Raw genomic sequence first — 16,251 nt, 5'->3', positions numbered from 1 at the left:
CATCTCCTGAGAACGGTGCCCCAGAAGGTTCATTTTGGGTGCAGCAGCTGCAATGTTGGGGACAGCTGCCTGAGTCTCACCTGTTTCCCAGGTGCTCTCAGGAGGCAGGCATTTGCCTGAGCACCTAAGATCAGGTGATGCAGGGCTGGGCATCAAGCTTCTCATTGCATACCCTGCCCCCTCCAGGGCCAGGGCTAGGGAACCCCTAGAGGATGCACCCTCCTGTGCTGCTGGGATGAACTCAGGATGCAGATTTTGTTTTGTTTGGTGTCTGTGAAGTTAGTGGGAGATTCCATTTCTCTGGGGATGGGTTCATTGTGGCCCCAAATGGGGCCTCTGAGTGCCTAGCTGCTGAGCAGCCCCGAGAAGCCTAAGTACCACTGATAGCACTATCCTCACCAGGTCTGGTCTGAAGCTAATTTTCCCTCCCGGGAGTCCCTTCTTATACTCCAGGGGGTTTCCAGATAGCCTGGGGCATGCCTGCCAGGCTTTTGTCCCAATTTTTGTTCCAAGGATTTTGCCCCAATGCAAGGAGTACAGTTAAGAGTCTGCAAGCAAGGGAGGCTTGGAGTCTCACAAGGGCAGCTGGATTTACACTTCTCTTTCCTGGCGGTGTAATCTTGACTAAGTCACAGACTCCTTGGGTCTCAATTTCCTTATCTGCAACATGGGGGTGACCAGGATCCTGCTTCCCGGCTGCTAGGAGGATGCAGTGCCTGGAAGAAGCCTACAGAATCCTGGTGGCATCTGTCCCCTCCCCTCCACATACAGCCACTTTGTTTGCTGTCGGTGGCAGTGAAGGTCTGGGTAACTGGTGGGCCGTCCAGGGCCAGGCCCCTCTCAGAGGGAAGGAATCTCTGACTGCCCAAGTTAGTCTCGTCTGCTGGATGCTGGCTCTGAACTTGGCGATTCCAGGTCCACCTCAATAAGATGCATCTTTATCTGCATTGTGGCTTTAAAAACCAGTTCCTAATAGTTAATGGGAACGTGAATCTGATGGAGTAAATAAACCCAGTGGGACTTGAACAAACATAAACCGCAAAAAGAGAGCAAGCTGCCTGTACGTGCGTGGAAGAAAACGCGGGTCGTGGGCTCGGAGCGCACGGGCTCAGAAGCTCCCCAGTCAGTCCCCCTGGGAAGAGCTGACCGGCCAAGAAAGTTCTGTGGGGTTTGAGGTGTGTGGCGCCAGGAACACTCCAGTCACAATGTGAATGCCGGGCTGGAGGGCGGGACGCTCTCCAACCTACAGGATGGCTGGGAGCGCTCACGGAGACCCAGAAAGACCCCGTCTCCGAAGTCCGGGAGACCTCTGCCTCCTCCCCTGTTCTCACGCGGAGCCCTCTCCCCGCGGATCGACGCTTCGCACAAACTGCCCCGCTAGACCCGCCCGGGTCCTCCCAGGCGCCTGGCCCGAGACGCATCTGAGATGACAGATGGGGGACTCTGCGCTTCTCCGAAAACTGAAGCGCAGCCGGACACTCGCTCCAAGCCCCCGCCCCGAGCGTCCGAGTGCCATGTGGCAAGCCCGGTCCCTCCCGCCTCAGTGGTGCCTCTCCCGCGAGCCGGACGGGGAGCGGCGGGCTGCAGGGACACTGACCTGGGAAGCCCGCGACGCAGGGCAGGCGAGGAGCAGCAGGAGAAGGAAGAGCGCGCGCCAAGAGTGGGGCACCATCTTGCCAATCAGAACCTCGCTGCCTGGGAAGGGAGATCACTCGGCGCCCTCCCTGCCGAGCCCTTCCCGGAGATGCCGCAGCTGCCCCTGCAGGGCCCGGAGCGGCGGGCGCGCGGGGACCCGGGAGGCGCCGGGCGCAGCCCGGCCCCTCGGGCATCGGCGCCGCGCTGCCGAGGCGCAGTCTCTGGGCCAGGTGCGCGGCGCGCCGGACCCTGCAGCCCCCGCGGCCACCAGCGTCCGCAGCCGCCGCCGCCGGCACGAGACGGCCCCGGCGAGGCGGGGAGGCGCCAGCCCCTTGGCCAAGACCGAGGGAGGAGGGGCTGCCCGGCCAGGAATGCGCCTGGGAGCGCGCCCAAGCCGCGGCGCCCCGAGGAGGCCGGGCGCGACGCCGAGGACGAGCGTGGGCATCCTCAGGGCCTTCGCGGGAAAGAGCGGCCGGGATCCCGCACACGTGCCGGAGACCAGTAGCCCATCCTGGGCTGGTCCACGCGAGACCATCCTCATTTCCCAATCGGGGAGACAGAGGCTGATATCACCCAGGGACAGGGAGCAGAGTGAAGATCCAAATCTAGGTCGGCCCTACTTCACAGCTCCAACAAGGACACCTTTCTCCGCGACACTGTGAGGACAGGTGATGGGCTTCCTAAACGTGGCATAGGTTAGAATAAGCTCTCCAACCGAGAGGAGTCTAGAATCCCCTAAATGACGCCGCTGAGGATTTAAGGGCACCCAGAGAAACTAAGAATCTACAGCCTTCTCCTGGTTTCCACTGATCTCCCAAGGAAAGGGGAAACAGTTTAAAATCGAAGTCAGGTTCTAGAACCTTGTGAAGGCGGAAAAGGAAACAGCTGGGAAGGGCAGGCAGGAGCAGTCCCAGGTTCCCTGCACCCAAGAGCTGAGGGGGGACCAGATGCCTCCCACTTACGCTCCTAGAAAACATGATTTAGCTCTTGGGGAAGAAGGCAACCCAGGATGCCACTTGTGGTGCATACCAAGTCTGGCCAGGCCTGAATCTGTCTCCTCCTCCACATTTCAGTGAGCTCAAGAGCTCAAGGAAGGGGTTCAGAAGATTTCCCACTGGCAGCCGGAAAGGAAGGTTGGCATCCTCTCCTGGTCTTGGTATTTCTCTCAGTTCTCTAGGCTGGGGAGTCCAAAAGCAAGGCATGGCAAAGTCCTGCGCTGGGGAGGGCCACTTCCTGGCTCCATAGAGGCAGCTTCTTGTGGCATCCTCGCCTGGTGGAATAGGCAGAGGAGCTCTCTGGGGCCCCTTTTATAAGCAGACTGCACTAACCCCACTCATAAAGGTGGAGCCCCTGTGACCTGTTAGTCAGCTTTGCATTGCTGTGACCAAAATACCTGACAAGAACAACTCAGAGGAGGGTAAGTTTATTTTGGCTCTCATTTTCGGGGATTTGGTAGGCTGACTCCAATTGCTCTGGCCCAGGGGTGAGGCAGAACATCATGGCGAAAGGGTGGGAAACAGGAAAAGCTGCCCCACTCATGGTGACCAGAAAGCAGAGAGAGAAAGGGGAGGGGACCATAGGGAAATGAACCTTTCCAGGGCACACCCCCAGTGATCCATCTCCTCCAGCCATGACCCCCGTGCCCTGAGTTAACACCCAGTCCATTCAAACTAGGATGGACTGATCAGGTCATAGCTCTTGTGATCCGATCATTTCCCCTCTGAATAGTCCTGAATGAACATAGGGACTTTGCGGACCATAGCACTAATCATCTCCCAGAAGCCCAACCTCCTAATACCATCATGTTGAGGATTTGATTTTCAACATATGGAATGGTGGTAGGGGTGGGGACCACAAACATTCAGCCCATAGCCTGTCCTCGGGAACCAATCAGAACCTCACTGGTACAGGCTGGCCACCGGAGCCTTGGCTACCCAGGAAATCTGCTGAGCTTCTCCTTCCTGTCCCTGTTCGGGGAAGCAGAGCAGAGCTTGTGTTCCCTTGTCTTGCATTCCTGAAGAGAGTCCTGGTCAGAACACTGCTTCTCTCTGTCCAGACGGAGAGAAGGGGACAGTGATGGCCCCATCCAAGGCAGCCTGTGGAGATTGTGGTTTTCAGCCTCCTTCTCCCATGTGTATGCCATCCATGCCAAAAGCCCAGCATCCCCCTCCCTGGCAGTACTCTCCCTCTGTGAATGAAAGGTTCCATTCTGGTCAGTGTGGCTGTTTGTGTTTTACCCCATCTTGTATTTACATGGAAAGCTCCACTGGAAGGTCCAGCGCTGTCCCCTGGGAGCCAGACATTGGTGGAGATAATTCTCCTTTTCTCTTCTCCTGCCTTTTCTACAGTCATGAAGTTGGAGGAGACTCTTGGCTTCCTGCATCAGAGCGAACTGATGCAGGCCATGATCGAGTGATGTCCCAAGGTATGCAAATTTGGCCCCTCCCAGAATGCTGCTCCTACAGGAGACCTTAGCCCTCTTTCACTATTGGGGTACAGTAATATTACTTATATCAAATCTGTGATTATAGGATTTCAGGAATTTTATATTTTAAATTTCAAATGTTTCTAAGTTTCAACAGGGATTTGTTGTTATTACTTACTAACTTCATGTGTTACCCTATGACTGCGTTCTGTTTAGTGCTTTGCTGTCTGGGCTGGCATAAGGTCTGATGTCTCTTTTGTCTCTGTCCTCGACCACCCTGGATCTGCAGAGACTGAGGCAGGCTCTCCACAGTTGAAACTTGGCCAGCTGTCTAAAAGTAGACGGTCTGTGAATATAAGCTAATTGGATGGACCTATCAACTGTTCTGTTCCTTCTATTTCCTATGTAACTTTCAGAAGAATATTCTGGAATGCTGGAGGATTGTTTTTGGAGGTGGTGGGAGGGGGATCAGCACAAAGAAAATAGTTACAAAGGTTTTTTGGCAGGACCCCTTGCTGTGTCCTGGGAGGAGCTCTCCGATTCACTCATATTCTCCCGGTAGCTCAGGAATGCGAAGCAACAGGGGAAGATTTGTAGAAATCTGGGCTTAAGCCTGGACCAGAGGTGGCATGGGGGGGGGGGAACCAGGGACTCCGGAGGGGTCCCGCAGGATGCTCTGGGTCCCTCTTGGCGGCCCTGCTAATGCTGTCCACCCTTTTGGGGTTCAGGGACTTCTTACTGGTTTGCCTCCCTATGGCTGAATCTTGTTTGCAGATCTTCTCCTCTTACCTCCTCTATCCCACTTGTATCTGTGGCTGTAAATGTCATCAGCCCCCAAACACCCACAAGGGGCCCCAGGAACAAAGCCCAGCATGTTAGGCTAACCCAGGGTAACAGACAAGGGACAGCGGGGAGGGGGTGGGAGGGATCATTCAGCAGGAGAGCAGTGACTTCATCCCATTCATTCATTACACAAATATTTACTGAGTGCCCACTCGAGGCATGGCCTTGTGCCAGGCTCGGCCCTGTGCCAGGCGCTACATTATGCTCTCGCATTGTATCTGGAGCTCTAGCCAACGAGACCTTGCAGTCCCGCGGCAAACACTGAAGAGACTGTCTGCTTGTGCATGATGTCAGGACAGCCAGAAGAAACCTCCCGAGAAAACCCTCCCAGTTCAGAAGATAAAGCCTGGAGAAAGACAGATTTCACTGTGCCATAATTAAAGACCAAACATCAGTTAATATCTGTCAAAAGGAGGACAGCTTTGAAAATCCACAAACGTCATTGTGCATAGAAGTTCAAACGCCTCAGGAAGGGACAGATGGTGGAAGTAGGCGAGAACACAATCCTTGAAGTCAGACCTGGCTGGGCGAGCCTCGCTCCCTCCATGCTGCCAGCGTGGACCTGCAACTCTCAGCTTCCTCATCTAGGTAATGGAATAAAAAAATGCTTATCAGCGGGCACGGTGATGCACGCCTGTAATCCCAGTGGCTCAGGAGGCTGAGGCAGGAGGATCGAGTTCAAAGCCAGCCTCAGCAACTTAGTGACACCCTGTCTCTAAATAAAATATAAATATATTTTTCTTTCTGGGGATGTGGTTCAGTGGTTACGTGGTGCCCTGGTTCAATCCCCAGTACCAAAAAGAAAAAAAGAAAAAAAAAAAAGTCATTATGAGATTTCAAAATAATCAAGTGCCTAACAAGCCTCAGCACACAGTAGGCACACAGGTAAGGGGCCATTGCCAACACTGACTCTGATGGTCTTTCATGCAGGTATAACATAAGAAGGGAACACACATTCCCAAGCGCCCATTCCATGCCAATCCCTGTGCTAAGCACTTCACAAGTTTCCACGTGGTCTTCATGGCAACCTGGTGAATTGGGTCCCCTTATTCCCACTCTACAGATGGGCAAGCTGAGGCTTAGAGTACTTCAGGGAGTTTCCCAATATCAAGCTGAAGTTTGAACGAATGCTGAACAGAGGGGTCCTAGATAAAGGTGGAAGAACACAGGAGCTGGGGATGTGGCTCAAGCTGTAGCGTGCTCGCCTGGCATGCGTGCCACCCAGGTTTGATCCTCAGCACCACATACAAACAAAGATGTTGTGTCTGCCAAAAACTAAAAAGGAAATAAATATTAAAAAATTCTCTCTCTCTGTTTTTTTTAAAAAAAGGTGGAAGAACACTGTCTAATGTGCAACTTTTTTGTAAGTCTAAAATCATCACTAAGTAATGTGTGTGTATAATTGGATATTTTCTTTCATCCTGTCATGATAAATTGTTTCATCTCAGTTATGACAAATTATTATTTTTTCAATATATTTTTATTTATTTTATAGACTTATTTTTTTAATGTGGTGCTGAGGATCGAACCCAGTACCTCACACATGCTAGGCAAGCACTCTACCATTGAGTCACAACCCCAGCCCCCAAATTGTTATTTTTAAGGAATTTTCTCATTTTATCTAATTTTTCAAGCTTATTGGCATAAAGTAGTAGTATTTTCTTATTATCTTTTTACTCTCTGTTGGGTCTGTAGTTATAGCCCCAATTTCATTCCTGATATTAATGATTTATGTGGTCTCTTAATGATTATAGCTAGTCTTTAATCAATGGTGTTTATCTTTTCAAAGAGTTAACTTTTGAGGTTGTTCACTTTCTCCATTGTCTGTTTTCAATTTCATTGGTTTCTGCCCCTTATCTTTGAATGGGACCTGGGATTTAACAGTTACAGTAACACATAGACAGGAAAACAATTGATATGGAGGAAGGAATGTTTATTCCCACTTGGGAGGAATGGCACATGATGCAGGGCCACAAGGGGAAGTGCTCAAGACAGAGGGGCAGACAGAGAGAACTGTGGGCCAGAAACTTTACAGTGACTTCTGCAGAAATGGGCCCAGCAAGGTAAGCAAGCTAAGCAGGCTGATGGGATGGTCGGAGTAGCGTGGTGGGGTTTGGGCTTCAGGGAATTCCCTAGTTGTCTACTTCCTATGGTGATTTGGGCAGGATAGTGTCCTCAATTAAAGGAGGCAGGAGTTCCATAAAAGGAGGTAGGTGGGAGAGTGGGTTCAGGATTGATTGTTTGCATATCAAAGGGGTGCTCCAACAAGCAAGTCCTCCACTGTATCTAGGAATTAGCGAACTGGGTTCCTTGAAATTCCATATAAATTTTAGAATTGGTTTCTCAGTTTCTACAAAAGTCGGCTGAGATTCTGTTGGGGTCTTCTTATATCTATAGGTCAATCTGGGGGCTATTACCCTATTAATAATGGTAGGTCATCTTACCATAAGCATTTTTTTTAGTTCATTTATATCTTTTCAATTTCTTTCAAAAATGTTTTGTAGTTTTCAATTTCTTTCAAAAATGTTTTGTAGTTTTCAATTTCTTTCAAAAATGTTTTGTACAGTTTTGCACTACTTTTGTCAGATTCATTCCTAAGTATTTTATTCCTTTAAAGGAACCTTTTTTTGTGTGCTGCTGGGGAAAGAACCCAGGGCTTCACACGACTTGACATGCTCTCTACCACTGAGCTATATTTCAGCTCTGTATTGTCTTCTTTTGATGCAACTGTAAGTGGATGTTTTTAACCTTTCATTTTTGAATTATTAACTGTAAATATATGAATATAATATTGATGTTTGTACATTGATCTGACATCCTGCACCTTCCCTGAATTCATTATTGTTCTAATAGTTTTTTAGTAGATTCCTTGTCGTTTTCTATATACAAGATAATGTAATCTGCAAATAGAGATACTTTCTCCATTCTAATCTCAATAACTTTTCTTCCTTTTTCTTATCTGGTTGTCCTGACAAGGAGCTCCAGTGCAGTGTTGAATAGATGTGAGAGTGGACATCCTCTTTTGTGCCAGAGCTGAGGGGGTGTCTGAGTCCACTCAGGCTCCTGTAACAAAATATCTTGGACTTGGTATATCAATAACAGACATTTACTGTTCACAGTTCCAGAGACTGGGAATCCCATGATCAAGGTGCCAGCAGATTCAGTCTCTGGTGAGGCTCAAACTCTGCCTCCAGGATGGTACCTGCTTGCTGTGTCCTCCCCGGTGGAAGAGGTGCCTCTTTTCAAGGGCATTAATCCCATTCATGAGGCTCCATCCTCAGGATCTAATTACCTGTAAAGGCCTCACTTCCTGATACTGCTACACTGGGGATGAGATTTCATCTTAGTATTGCAGACACAAACATTCAGACCTCAGCAGAGGGAGAGCGCCAGTCTTTTTTCTTTGAGTATCATGTTAACTATGTAGTTTTTTTTTTTTTTGTAGATGCCTTTTATCATGCTAAGGAAATTCCCTTCTTGCTGGTTTGTTGAGTTTTTTATTTGGCGTTCAATTTTGGTAAATGTTTTTCCTGTATCTACCGATAACTGCATCAGGTGTATAAATCTTTTTATGTGTTGCTGTATATATGTCGCTGATATTTGTTTCCATGTAATTAATGCAAGACACTGGTCTGCAGTTTTTATTTCCCCCTCTTGTGTTGCCGTTGGTTAGTTTTGGCATCAGAGTGATACTGACCTCATAGAATAAGTTGGAAAGTGTTCCCTCTTCTGTTTTTTGGAAGAGTTTTTGAATAATTAATAATAATTTCCTTTACATGTCTGTAGAGTTCAGTGGTAAAGCCATCTGGGCCTGGACTTCGGTGAAGTCATAAAAACAATTCCTAATTGAATCTCATAACTTATTATGGGTCTATTGAGACTGTTTATTCTTGAGTCAGTTCCAGTAATTTGTGTCTTCTAGAAATTTGTCTATTTCACCCAAGTTGTTCAATTCATTGACAATGTTCTGTTAGTTATATTCCAATATTCGTTTTTGAAGATTTTGTTTTCTGAAACCATTCTGGTCCTGAGCACATTATTATTCTTCAAGGCTGCTACTGAGCTCCAGACTCAAGACATATTAAAACACCACAGTGTTTGCTCTTCTTACTGAGGTTCAGCTATTTTTCTTGAGTAAATGCTCCTCAGATTGCTATTAGTTAATTTCTAAAGTTTTGAAAAAGTTGATTCTGAGAGTTATTTTTTTGGTACGGGGGATGATTGAATCCAGGAGTACTTAACCACCGAGCCACATCCCCAGCCTTTTAAAAATATTTTGAGACAAGGTCTCACAGAGTCCCTTATGGCTTCGGCTGAGGTTGGCTTTGAACTCACAATCCTCCTGCCTCAGCCTCCCAAGCTGCTGGGATTATGGACATACGCCACCTCACCCAGCTGCCAGTTCTTATTTTTATTAAATTTTGAGACAGGGTCTCAGTGAGCATTTTTTTTTTCCCTAATGAAGGGGCAAACTTTCAGGTCTTTATTCTGCCATTTTCTCTGATGTCATCCTCACATTCTTGTTTAGTAGGCAATTTACTTGGTTGGAATCAAGGTCTAGTTTTGTTTCCTGTGGTGTGAACAGATCTCCAGGTTCCACTTGTCAGCCGGAGATGGATGCAGTCATCCCCATACACACACAGCTGAGGGAGAGCCCGTGACGCAGCCGAGGGAAGATTTTAGATCCAGAATTTGGTGCTTACCTGCTTTGGCTCTGGTTAGATGAGTGTGCACTGCTATAACAAGGAGGGGGTCTTCACAACGAGCGTGTGTTTCTTACAGCTCTGGAGGCCAGGAGGCTTGATCCAGGTGCTGTCTGGGAGGGCCTGCTTTCTCTTCTCAGGCAGCTCTTTTCTCCATGTGTCCTCACATGGCAGAAGGAACAGGGAGTTCAGGGGCATCGCTCATAAGGGCACTAATCTACTCCTGAGGGCCCCACCCTCATCAGCTGATCACCTTCCCCAGGCCTCCCATCCCAATGCCACCATCCCCTGGGGACATGGCTAGCATTCTTCTTCAGCAATTCCTCTTGTTCTTCCCAGCCCCTGTGCTGCTCCTGAGCTCTTCCAGTTCTTCAAACCAGTGAACCCGGTTTTAAGTCTGGGTTTCAATCCCTTGTGAACTGGAGCCTGCAGTTTCCTTCACGCAAGCCTTGACTTCCCTCTGGTGCCCTGGGCCTCCTCAGTCCAGTTGTCTCCAGGTAGCCGCGACTCTAATTATCTAGAGCAGTCTGTGGGAAGGGCAGGTCCCACAGAGGCACTCCTCCATTATCAGAAGGGGAAATCTGCAACTGCCTTTTATAAGGATATTGTTTCCAAGTGTACAGGCAGTGGAAAAGGCAACCTGTTCTTTCCTTCTTGCTATAAATATCTAAAATAATTTCTTGGATGCAATGCATCTATGCCCAGACTTTATTTTTTTAAAAAAAGAAAAATATCAAAATTCATGGAATTGGATATTTTATTTTCAGTAGGGACAATGTAAGACAGACACTGCCGCTAACCCTCTGGGCTCCACTCTACCCCAAGGAGGTCCCTACTGATGGACTCAAAGCAGAGCACCAGCATTAAGAGCTGAATTTGGAGGCTAGAATGACAATGAGGTCACAGGAAATGAGGCAGCAAGGGTGACCAGCACACAAAGCGCGCCTCAGTCCTGCGGGTGCAGTGCCACCTCTCTGGCTGCTTGTAAGTTTCTTTCTTAGGATGGTGGGGTTTGAAGCAGGCCCTTGCACACAGGCCAGGCAAGAGTTCCACCACAGAGCTACACCCCCAGACTCTACGCACATGTTTAGTTTATAACATTTCAAAAGATATGTTTTTTAATATTATTGTTTGTAAATGTCATTGTACGTACAACCTCACTGAGCCTATTTTTTGTATTTATTTTTTAGTTATAGGTGGACACAATATCTTTTATTTTATTTTTATGTGGTGCTGAGGATTGCACCCAATGCCTCACGCTAGGCAAGCTCTCTACCTCTGAACCACAACCCCAATCCCTAAAAGTTATGTTTTTAAGGTTTATTTTCTTTACTCCCCAAATCTGTTTAATGGCATTTTAGAAGAAAAAGTCTATTTGTATTTATTTTTTTAAAGGCAAGATTTAAGGACAAAGAGTCGAGATTAGGAATTCTAGGAGACATGACTTTGGCACCCTCTGCTGGATGGCTTTTGAATTTTTTCCTGTATATAAACTGCAGTTTCTTATTCTTCAAAAATAATTTTAAGGAAATGCTACCCAAGTTATTCTCATCTGAGTTATCACGCCAGCCTACGTCACACAGCCCAGGTGTTCGGCTGTAAGCCCAGGTCACTCATGGGGAACCTCTGGGCAACTTACTCTTAAGGTGATGTACCTGAACTTCAGAGGGTTTCCCGTGCACTTTCCACCTTGACGTCAGCTGGCCGAGGAGGGCAGTGCCCCAGGTTCCTCAGACACGTTATCAACCCTCCAATAAGCAAACATGGACGTGGTAAATGGAGCCTCCACTCCCCTCAGGACTTGAGGAAAATCCTTCAAGGAGGACTCCTGCTAATACTAGGCCAGTCTGGTCACTTTCCTGGGTGGGTTACCTAAGGCAGGCTACTAAGCCTCTCCTGTGGGGTCAATGGCTAAGCCTGGTGCCCTGTGAATGGCCCCAAGTCATCACATGCCCCTGCCCTCCTCCAGGCTCCCGTCCTGGTCCCCAACATCAGGCTGGGAGAAGATCCCTGAAGAAATGTCCCCATGTTGCACCACATGTCCCAGCAAGGTGGGGCTCTCAGGGATCCAGCTGTGACCTGAAGCCACACAGCCTTTCCCATGCAGCCTAGGCAAAGCTCACACCTTAGCTTTAGAAAGTTAGGTAATGCGAAGGCAGGAGAAGCTCCTAGGTCTGCTGCCGTCCACTGCTCCACAAGGCAGGAGGCCAGGGGTCCCCCTCTCAGGAAGGAGGCAGCCGGGCTGCTGGCACTACCCTGCCTGCTGGCAGTCTGGTGTGACCACAGGACCAGGTTTTGCCAAGGGACTGCTCAGAAGCAATGCTCGCCACTTCCTGCTCCAGTCCCAGAACCTTCTGAGCGGTTCCTCCTCCTTCCACTGGCTGGGTGTCAATGGTGGCCTCGGATGGAAATAAACTGGGGGTCCTGAGGGACCACCTGGAAGGCCAGCCTCCCCACCTCTGTGCCCATCTGGGCTGGGACAAGAGTCGCCCTCTTTTCATCTCAGTCTTCTGAAGGGTTGGTGCTGAGGGCCATTGCCAAGTAGAAATGACACATCGAAATTTCCTTGCCAGCGTACCCCATGTTGCTTAGAGGAAGGACTCGTGGAAATGGACTTGCCTTGGACATTCGCTGTGACATTGCATGTATGTTTGAGAAAGGTGACCCTGCTCAAGGACCAGGGTGGATCCAGGTTTAGGGTGTATCCTGCAGGTTTTAGGAAGAATCCTGCTCCTTGGGTTTAGGGCGTTCCCGGTTTAAGACAATCTGGGTTTAGGGCAGTTCCAGGTTTAAGGTTATTCCTGCTGGGAATAGGATAAAAAGCCTGGTGGAGTACGTGGATTTCCCCAGAACGTGTGTAGAGGCCGGTGTGAGTTCGGGAATAAAGAATTGCTGTTTCAATCTACAAAGCTGTGAGTGGCTCGTGATTCTGTGCCCAGCCAAGACTGCGGCAGGCTGGGATCACATGGGGACCACGTTGGGGTGGAACCCCAACAACACTGACCACAGTGCCACTTTGGTTCACTGCTATTCAATCCTTGATTTTGTTTTTATGTCAGTAACATGTATTCGTCTGTTGTTATAAATTCTTTGTGATAACTTCATGACTGCACAGTGTCCCCAAAGTAGCCAGTTAAACCATAATGCAATAATTTTCCTATTGTTCACATTTAAACTCGCCTCTAGTTTCATCTTGAATACTACAATACACGCTTGTGCAGAAACTTTATTCTGTATTTTGAGCCGTCCTTTAAAATATCACCAAAATTGATACCATCCAAACTTCATGAACTTCTTCTCACAAAGACCATCATTAATGAGTCATTTCTCACCATCATTAATGAGTCTGCTCAGTTCACCAGACCTTGATAGCAAAGGGATTTTACAGATGTCTATAAAGAACGTAAATTTAGGTTAACCAGATTTTTAGAAATTTCCCCAACCTTTTGTTTTGCATTTCTGTATCACTACTGAGGTTGAACAGTTTCTTGTTTAATGGAATATCCCTCCTCTTTGAAGGATTTCAGTCCTGCCATCTACTGAAGTCTGTTTTTCCTATAGAGTCATGCAGTCTATCGTTCAAATATTGTCAATCATCAATCATCTAAACTTTCAGAAAGCATTTTATTAAAAGAACCAATTTTAAGGCACAAAAATACATTAATGTTTCAAACAAAAATCCTTCAAATAGTCATGTCCTATATTCAAAGAAATTTCTTTCAAGTTATAGAATAATTTAAGTTTTTTAAATAAAAAATACAATTTTTAAGCCCCCAAACTTTCTCCCCAAATATATGAATAAAACACTTTCCTAGTTCTAAAGAAGATTCTTAACCCAGCCATGAGTTCTTGTGGCATAACATACACTTCCTTAAAAATCGACTTCTGTCACTTACATACATACAGCTGATATGTTCAAAACGTGCCCATGTCAAGCTTCTGTCGTGCAGGGCGGTGCTGGGCAGGGCTGTCTTCTGCTGCTGCCACAAAAGACAAGGACTAGGAGCAGAGACCTCCCTAGCGTGACGGCCAGGGAGGCTCCCCAGACCGCTTTCAAAAGGAAGATATAGAATCAAACTTATTTATACACTTTTATACTTTGAGTCGACATTATAGTAGTGCAAATCTAATGTTCTGTAATACAGAGGGGAAGGGATATGAAAGATTAGAAAAAATATTTCTTTTACAAGAAAGTAAGGGAATATTACCTCTAGGCATAAAATAATCAGCTATTTTTCCTTAGTTTTTGCAATAAAGTGACTACACTTTAAAGGAGATATTTAATCTACTTCAAATCATGAAAATTTCCTCTTAGGCAAATTTCACACTTCATACCAAAGTGGGCCCTTCCCTTAGGCCTCGCCAAGGCTTCCTAAAGTAACCCCTAGAGCAGGCCCCAGGTCTGGAGGCCCCTGAGGAAGGAGTTGTGCGCCCTGGGGACATTCTGCCATCCTCCCTGGGCCTGGAAGCCAAGTGCCAGGGCTCCTGCTCCCCAGAAATACAGATGACACCACCACCAGGAAGGATAGACATTGCACATGCCCTTCAGCAGCAGCGGAAGGAGGGAACCTGCCTCCTGAGGGCGGAGAGCAGCTGCTCCCTTCAGTCCCTGTTGAGCTACATGGTGGGAGAAAGAACTGTCCCTATGAACAGCAGCAAGGCCTGTGGGGGCTGGTTCCCCTTAGTGTGACACCTGCCATCGGCCCCCACTCCCACCCACCATGTTCACGTGCCTCCTGGCTGCAGGCCCAGGACTCGGCCTCTGAGGTCAACCCCAGCTGTGTGCCGAGTCAGGGGTCAACCCACTGCAAACCGTGGGGTAGGAGGTCAGCAGACACCTCCAGTCCTGAACCAGCTGGGCAAAGGCAGAGCACCCAAACCAGGTGCTGGGAAACTCGGTGGGCGGCCATCACCCTGGCAGAAACTTGAGCGAAGGATGGAACCAGAACCCTTCAACTAGCCCCTCTCCTCCCAGGAAGGGTGTCCAGAGCGAGCACCACTTGGCAAACCTGCCTGTCTCCAGAGGGGCAAGCAGCGCTGTCCTGCCAGGGCTCCCCGCTGAGCACCGCTGTGAGGCGAGGCCTCCCAGGAGAAGCTGCTGCCTGAAGGCAGTCTTCTTACTAACCTCCTTTCTGACCACAGGAGGCAGGTCAGAAAGGCTTTTGAGAGGAAAGAAAACCATTCTGAGGCTTCACAGTGAAAAACAAAGATTTGTGATGGTCAAGATTTTCCTGTCTTCTCAAATGCTCTGAAGTCACTCTCAGTTCACAGGCTGGACTCCTGCAGAGGACAGGCGAGATGCGCCCCTCATCACTGCCTCACAGGTTGCCAGCCCTCTATCTTTGGTCATGGAAGGAGTGGCACAATCACAGTTTCATCACACTATGTCCAACTGCATACGTCCACACTATTTTAAAGAAAGACACTAAAAAAAAAAAAAAAAAAAAACCCCTGCCAACCCATATGTCACCAAGAAATGTGACAAATAAGCAGCAAAACATGGCTAAAGATTAACAAAGCAATTACCAGATCAGCAGTGATGTACTCTGCAGTTCAATGTGCCTTTATTATAAGACGAAGATGCCAAGATTGTGTACAAGACACAGATCTAGTTTCCACCAGGCTCAGCAGTAATGGGCCTCCCAACCTGCCAGGCAGGAGATGCTGTGGGGCACCATGTGGCCAGCTGTCCACCACCTGCCCAGCAGATTCAGCAGTAGCTCTCGTACCCGTGGCCCGAGGAGGGGCAGTGGCAGAGCAAATCTGTGGAAGGAACCCTTAAGACTTTTCTCTTTGTGCACATGTGTTCCCCTGAGCTCAGAGAAGACCTAACTCCATGATCTGGTGCTCATGGTGGTATTCACAAAAAATGGCATTGTGCAGACCAAAAAAAAAAGCAAAATGAGACATATCAACATGCCCACATTCCAATGTTAAGTCATCAGTATAAAAGTAAAACAAAAAATCATTACTGCTTCTAGTAATCATAAATCCCAAAGATGGGGACACGGACACGCTATACTTCAGAAGAATCACATTATCTATCTCAAAGTGAATAGAAAGAACAGCAGGAGACTTTATATAATTTAAAGAAACCTGGAATGATCCTTTTTTCCAGAGAAAAGAGAGATCCCCAATCCGATGCTGGCACGTCACCAGCAGGCGTCTGTGCACACGGCTTCCTCCTCGTGCTCTTCTCAGATGACTTCCAAGTCCAGCCACTCACTCCGGCAGACACGGAGAAGTCAGCTGTCGAGGATGCACAGCCTCCTCCGAGTCCTTCCTTTACCACGTGATGTCCAGGGCAGCAGGGCCAGAGCTTGCTGGCTGCCCCTAACAAGCTCCCACCCATCACAGTCCGAGGCCGTGACCTTGGTTTTATTTATACTCATTCCGATCACATAATCTTTTCTGAAGAGAACATTTTTTCAGCTATTTCAGATCTGGTCATAATTTCCTGGAGGGAGAAGAAAAACTGTCAAAATGCTGCTTCCAAGACTGTGATGGAATTTTTTAATCTTTCAAAAATCACGATTTACGCTTTCCATGTTGGGAAAGTATCAGATATAGACAGTGAAAGTACAGTCCACACACACTCAGAATGCCCAGGGACCTGCTGACGGCCACAAAGCACCAGCCCTTGGC

The 16,251-nt window shown here is 48.1% G+C and overlaps 2 protein-coding genes across 3 annotated transcripts in view; both read right to left on the bottom strand.

Annotated features, from left to right (window-relative positions):
• The window catches only part of LOC113175660 (fibulin-7), a 48,971-nt gene extending 47,271 nt beyond the window's left edge, over positions 1–1,700 (bottom strand). The window contains 1 exon segment of the mRNA XM_077794277.1: positions 1,598–1,700. Within this exon segment, the coding sequence (XP_077650403.1) occupies positions 1,598–1,672 (75 nt within the window). The 5' untranslated portion in view covers positions 1,673–1,700.
• An 11,511-nt stretch (positions 1,701–13,211) lies between these two features.
• Positions 13,212–16,251, bottom strand: part of LOC144251255 (transmembrane protein 87B) — a 34,747-nt gene continuing 31,707 nt past the window's right edge. For both annotated transcript variants that reach the window (XM_077794276.1, XM_077794275.1), the window contains exon 11: positions 13,212–16,063. In XM_077794276.1, coding sequence (XP_077650402.1) covers positions 16,004–16,063 — 60 coding nt within the window. In that variant the 3' untranslated portion in view covers positions 13,212–16,003. The remainder of the gene's footprint in view (positions 16,064–16,251) is intronic.

The sequence above is a fragment of the Urocitellus parryii genome, assembly GCF_045843805.1.
Source record: "Urocitellus parryii isolate mUroPar1 chromosome 12 unlocalized genomic scaffold, mUroPar1.hap1 SUPER_12_unloc_1, whole genome shotgun sequence".
Lineage (NCBI taxonomy): Eukaryota > Metazoa > Chordata > Mammalia > Rodentia > Sciuridae > Urocitellus > Urocitellus parryii.
The sequence above is the reverse complement of the archived record's forward strand: the minus strand, read 5'-3'. Positions and strand labels throughout refer to the sequence as shown.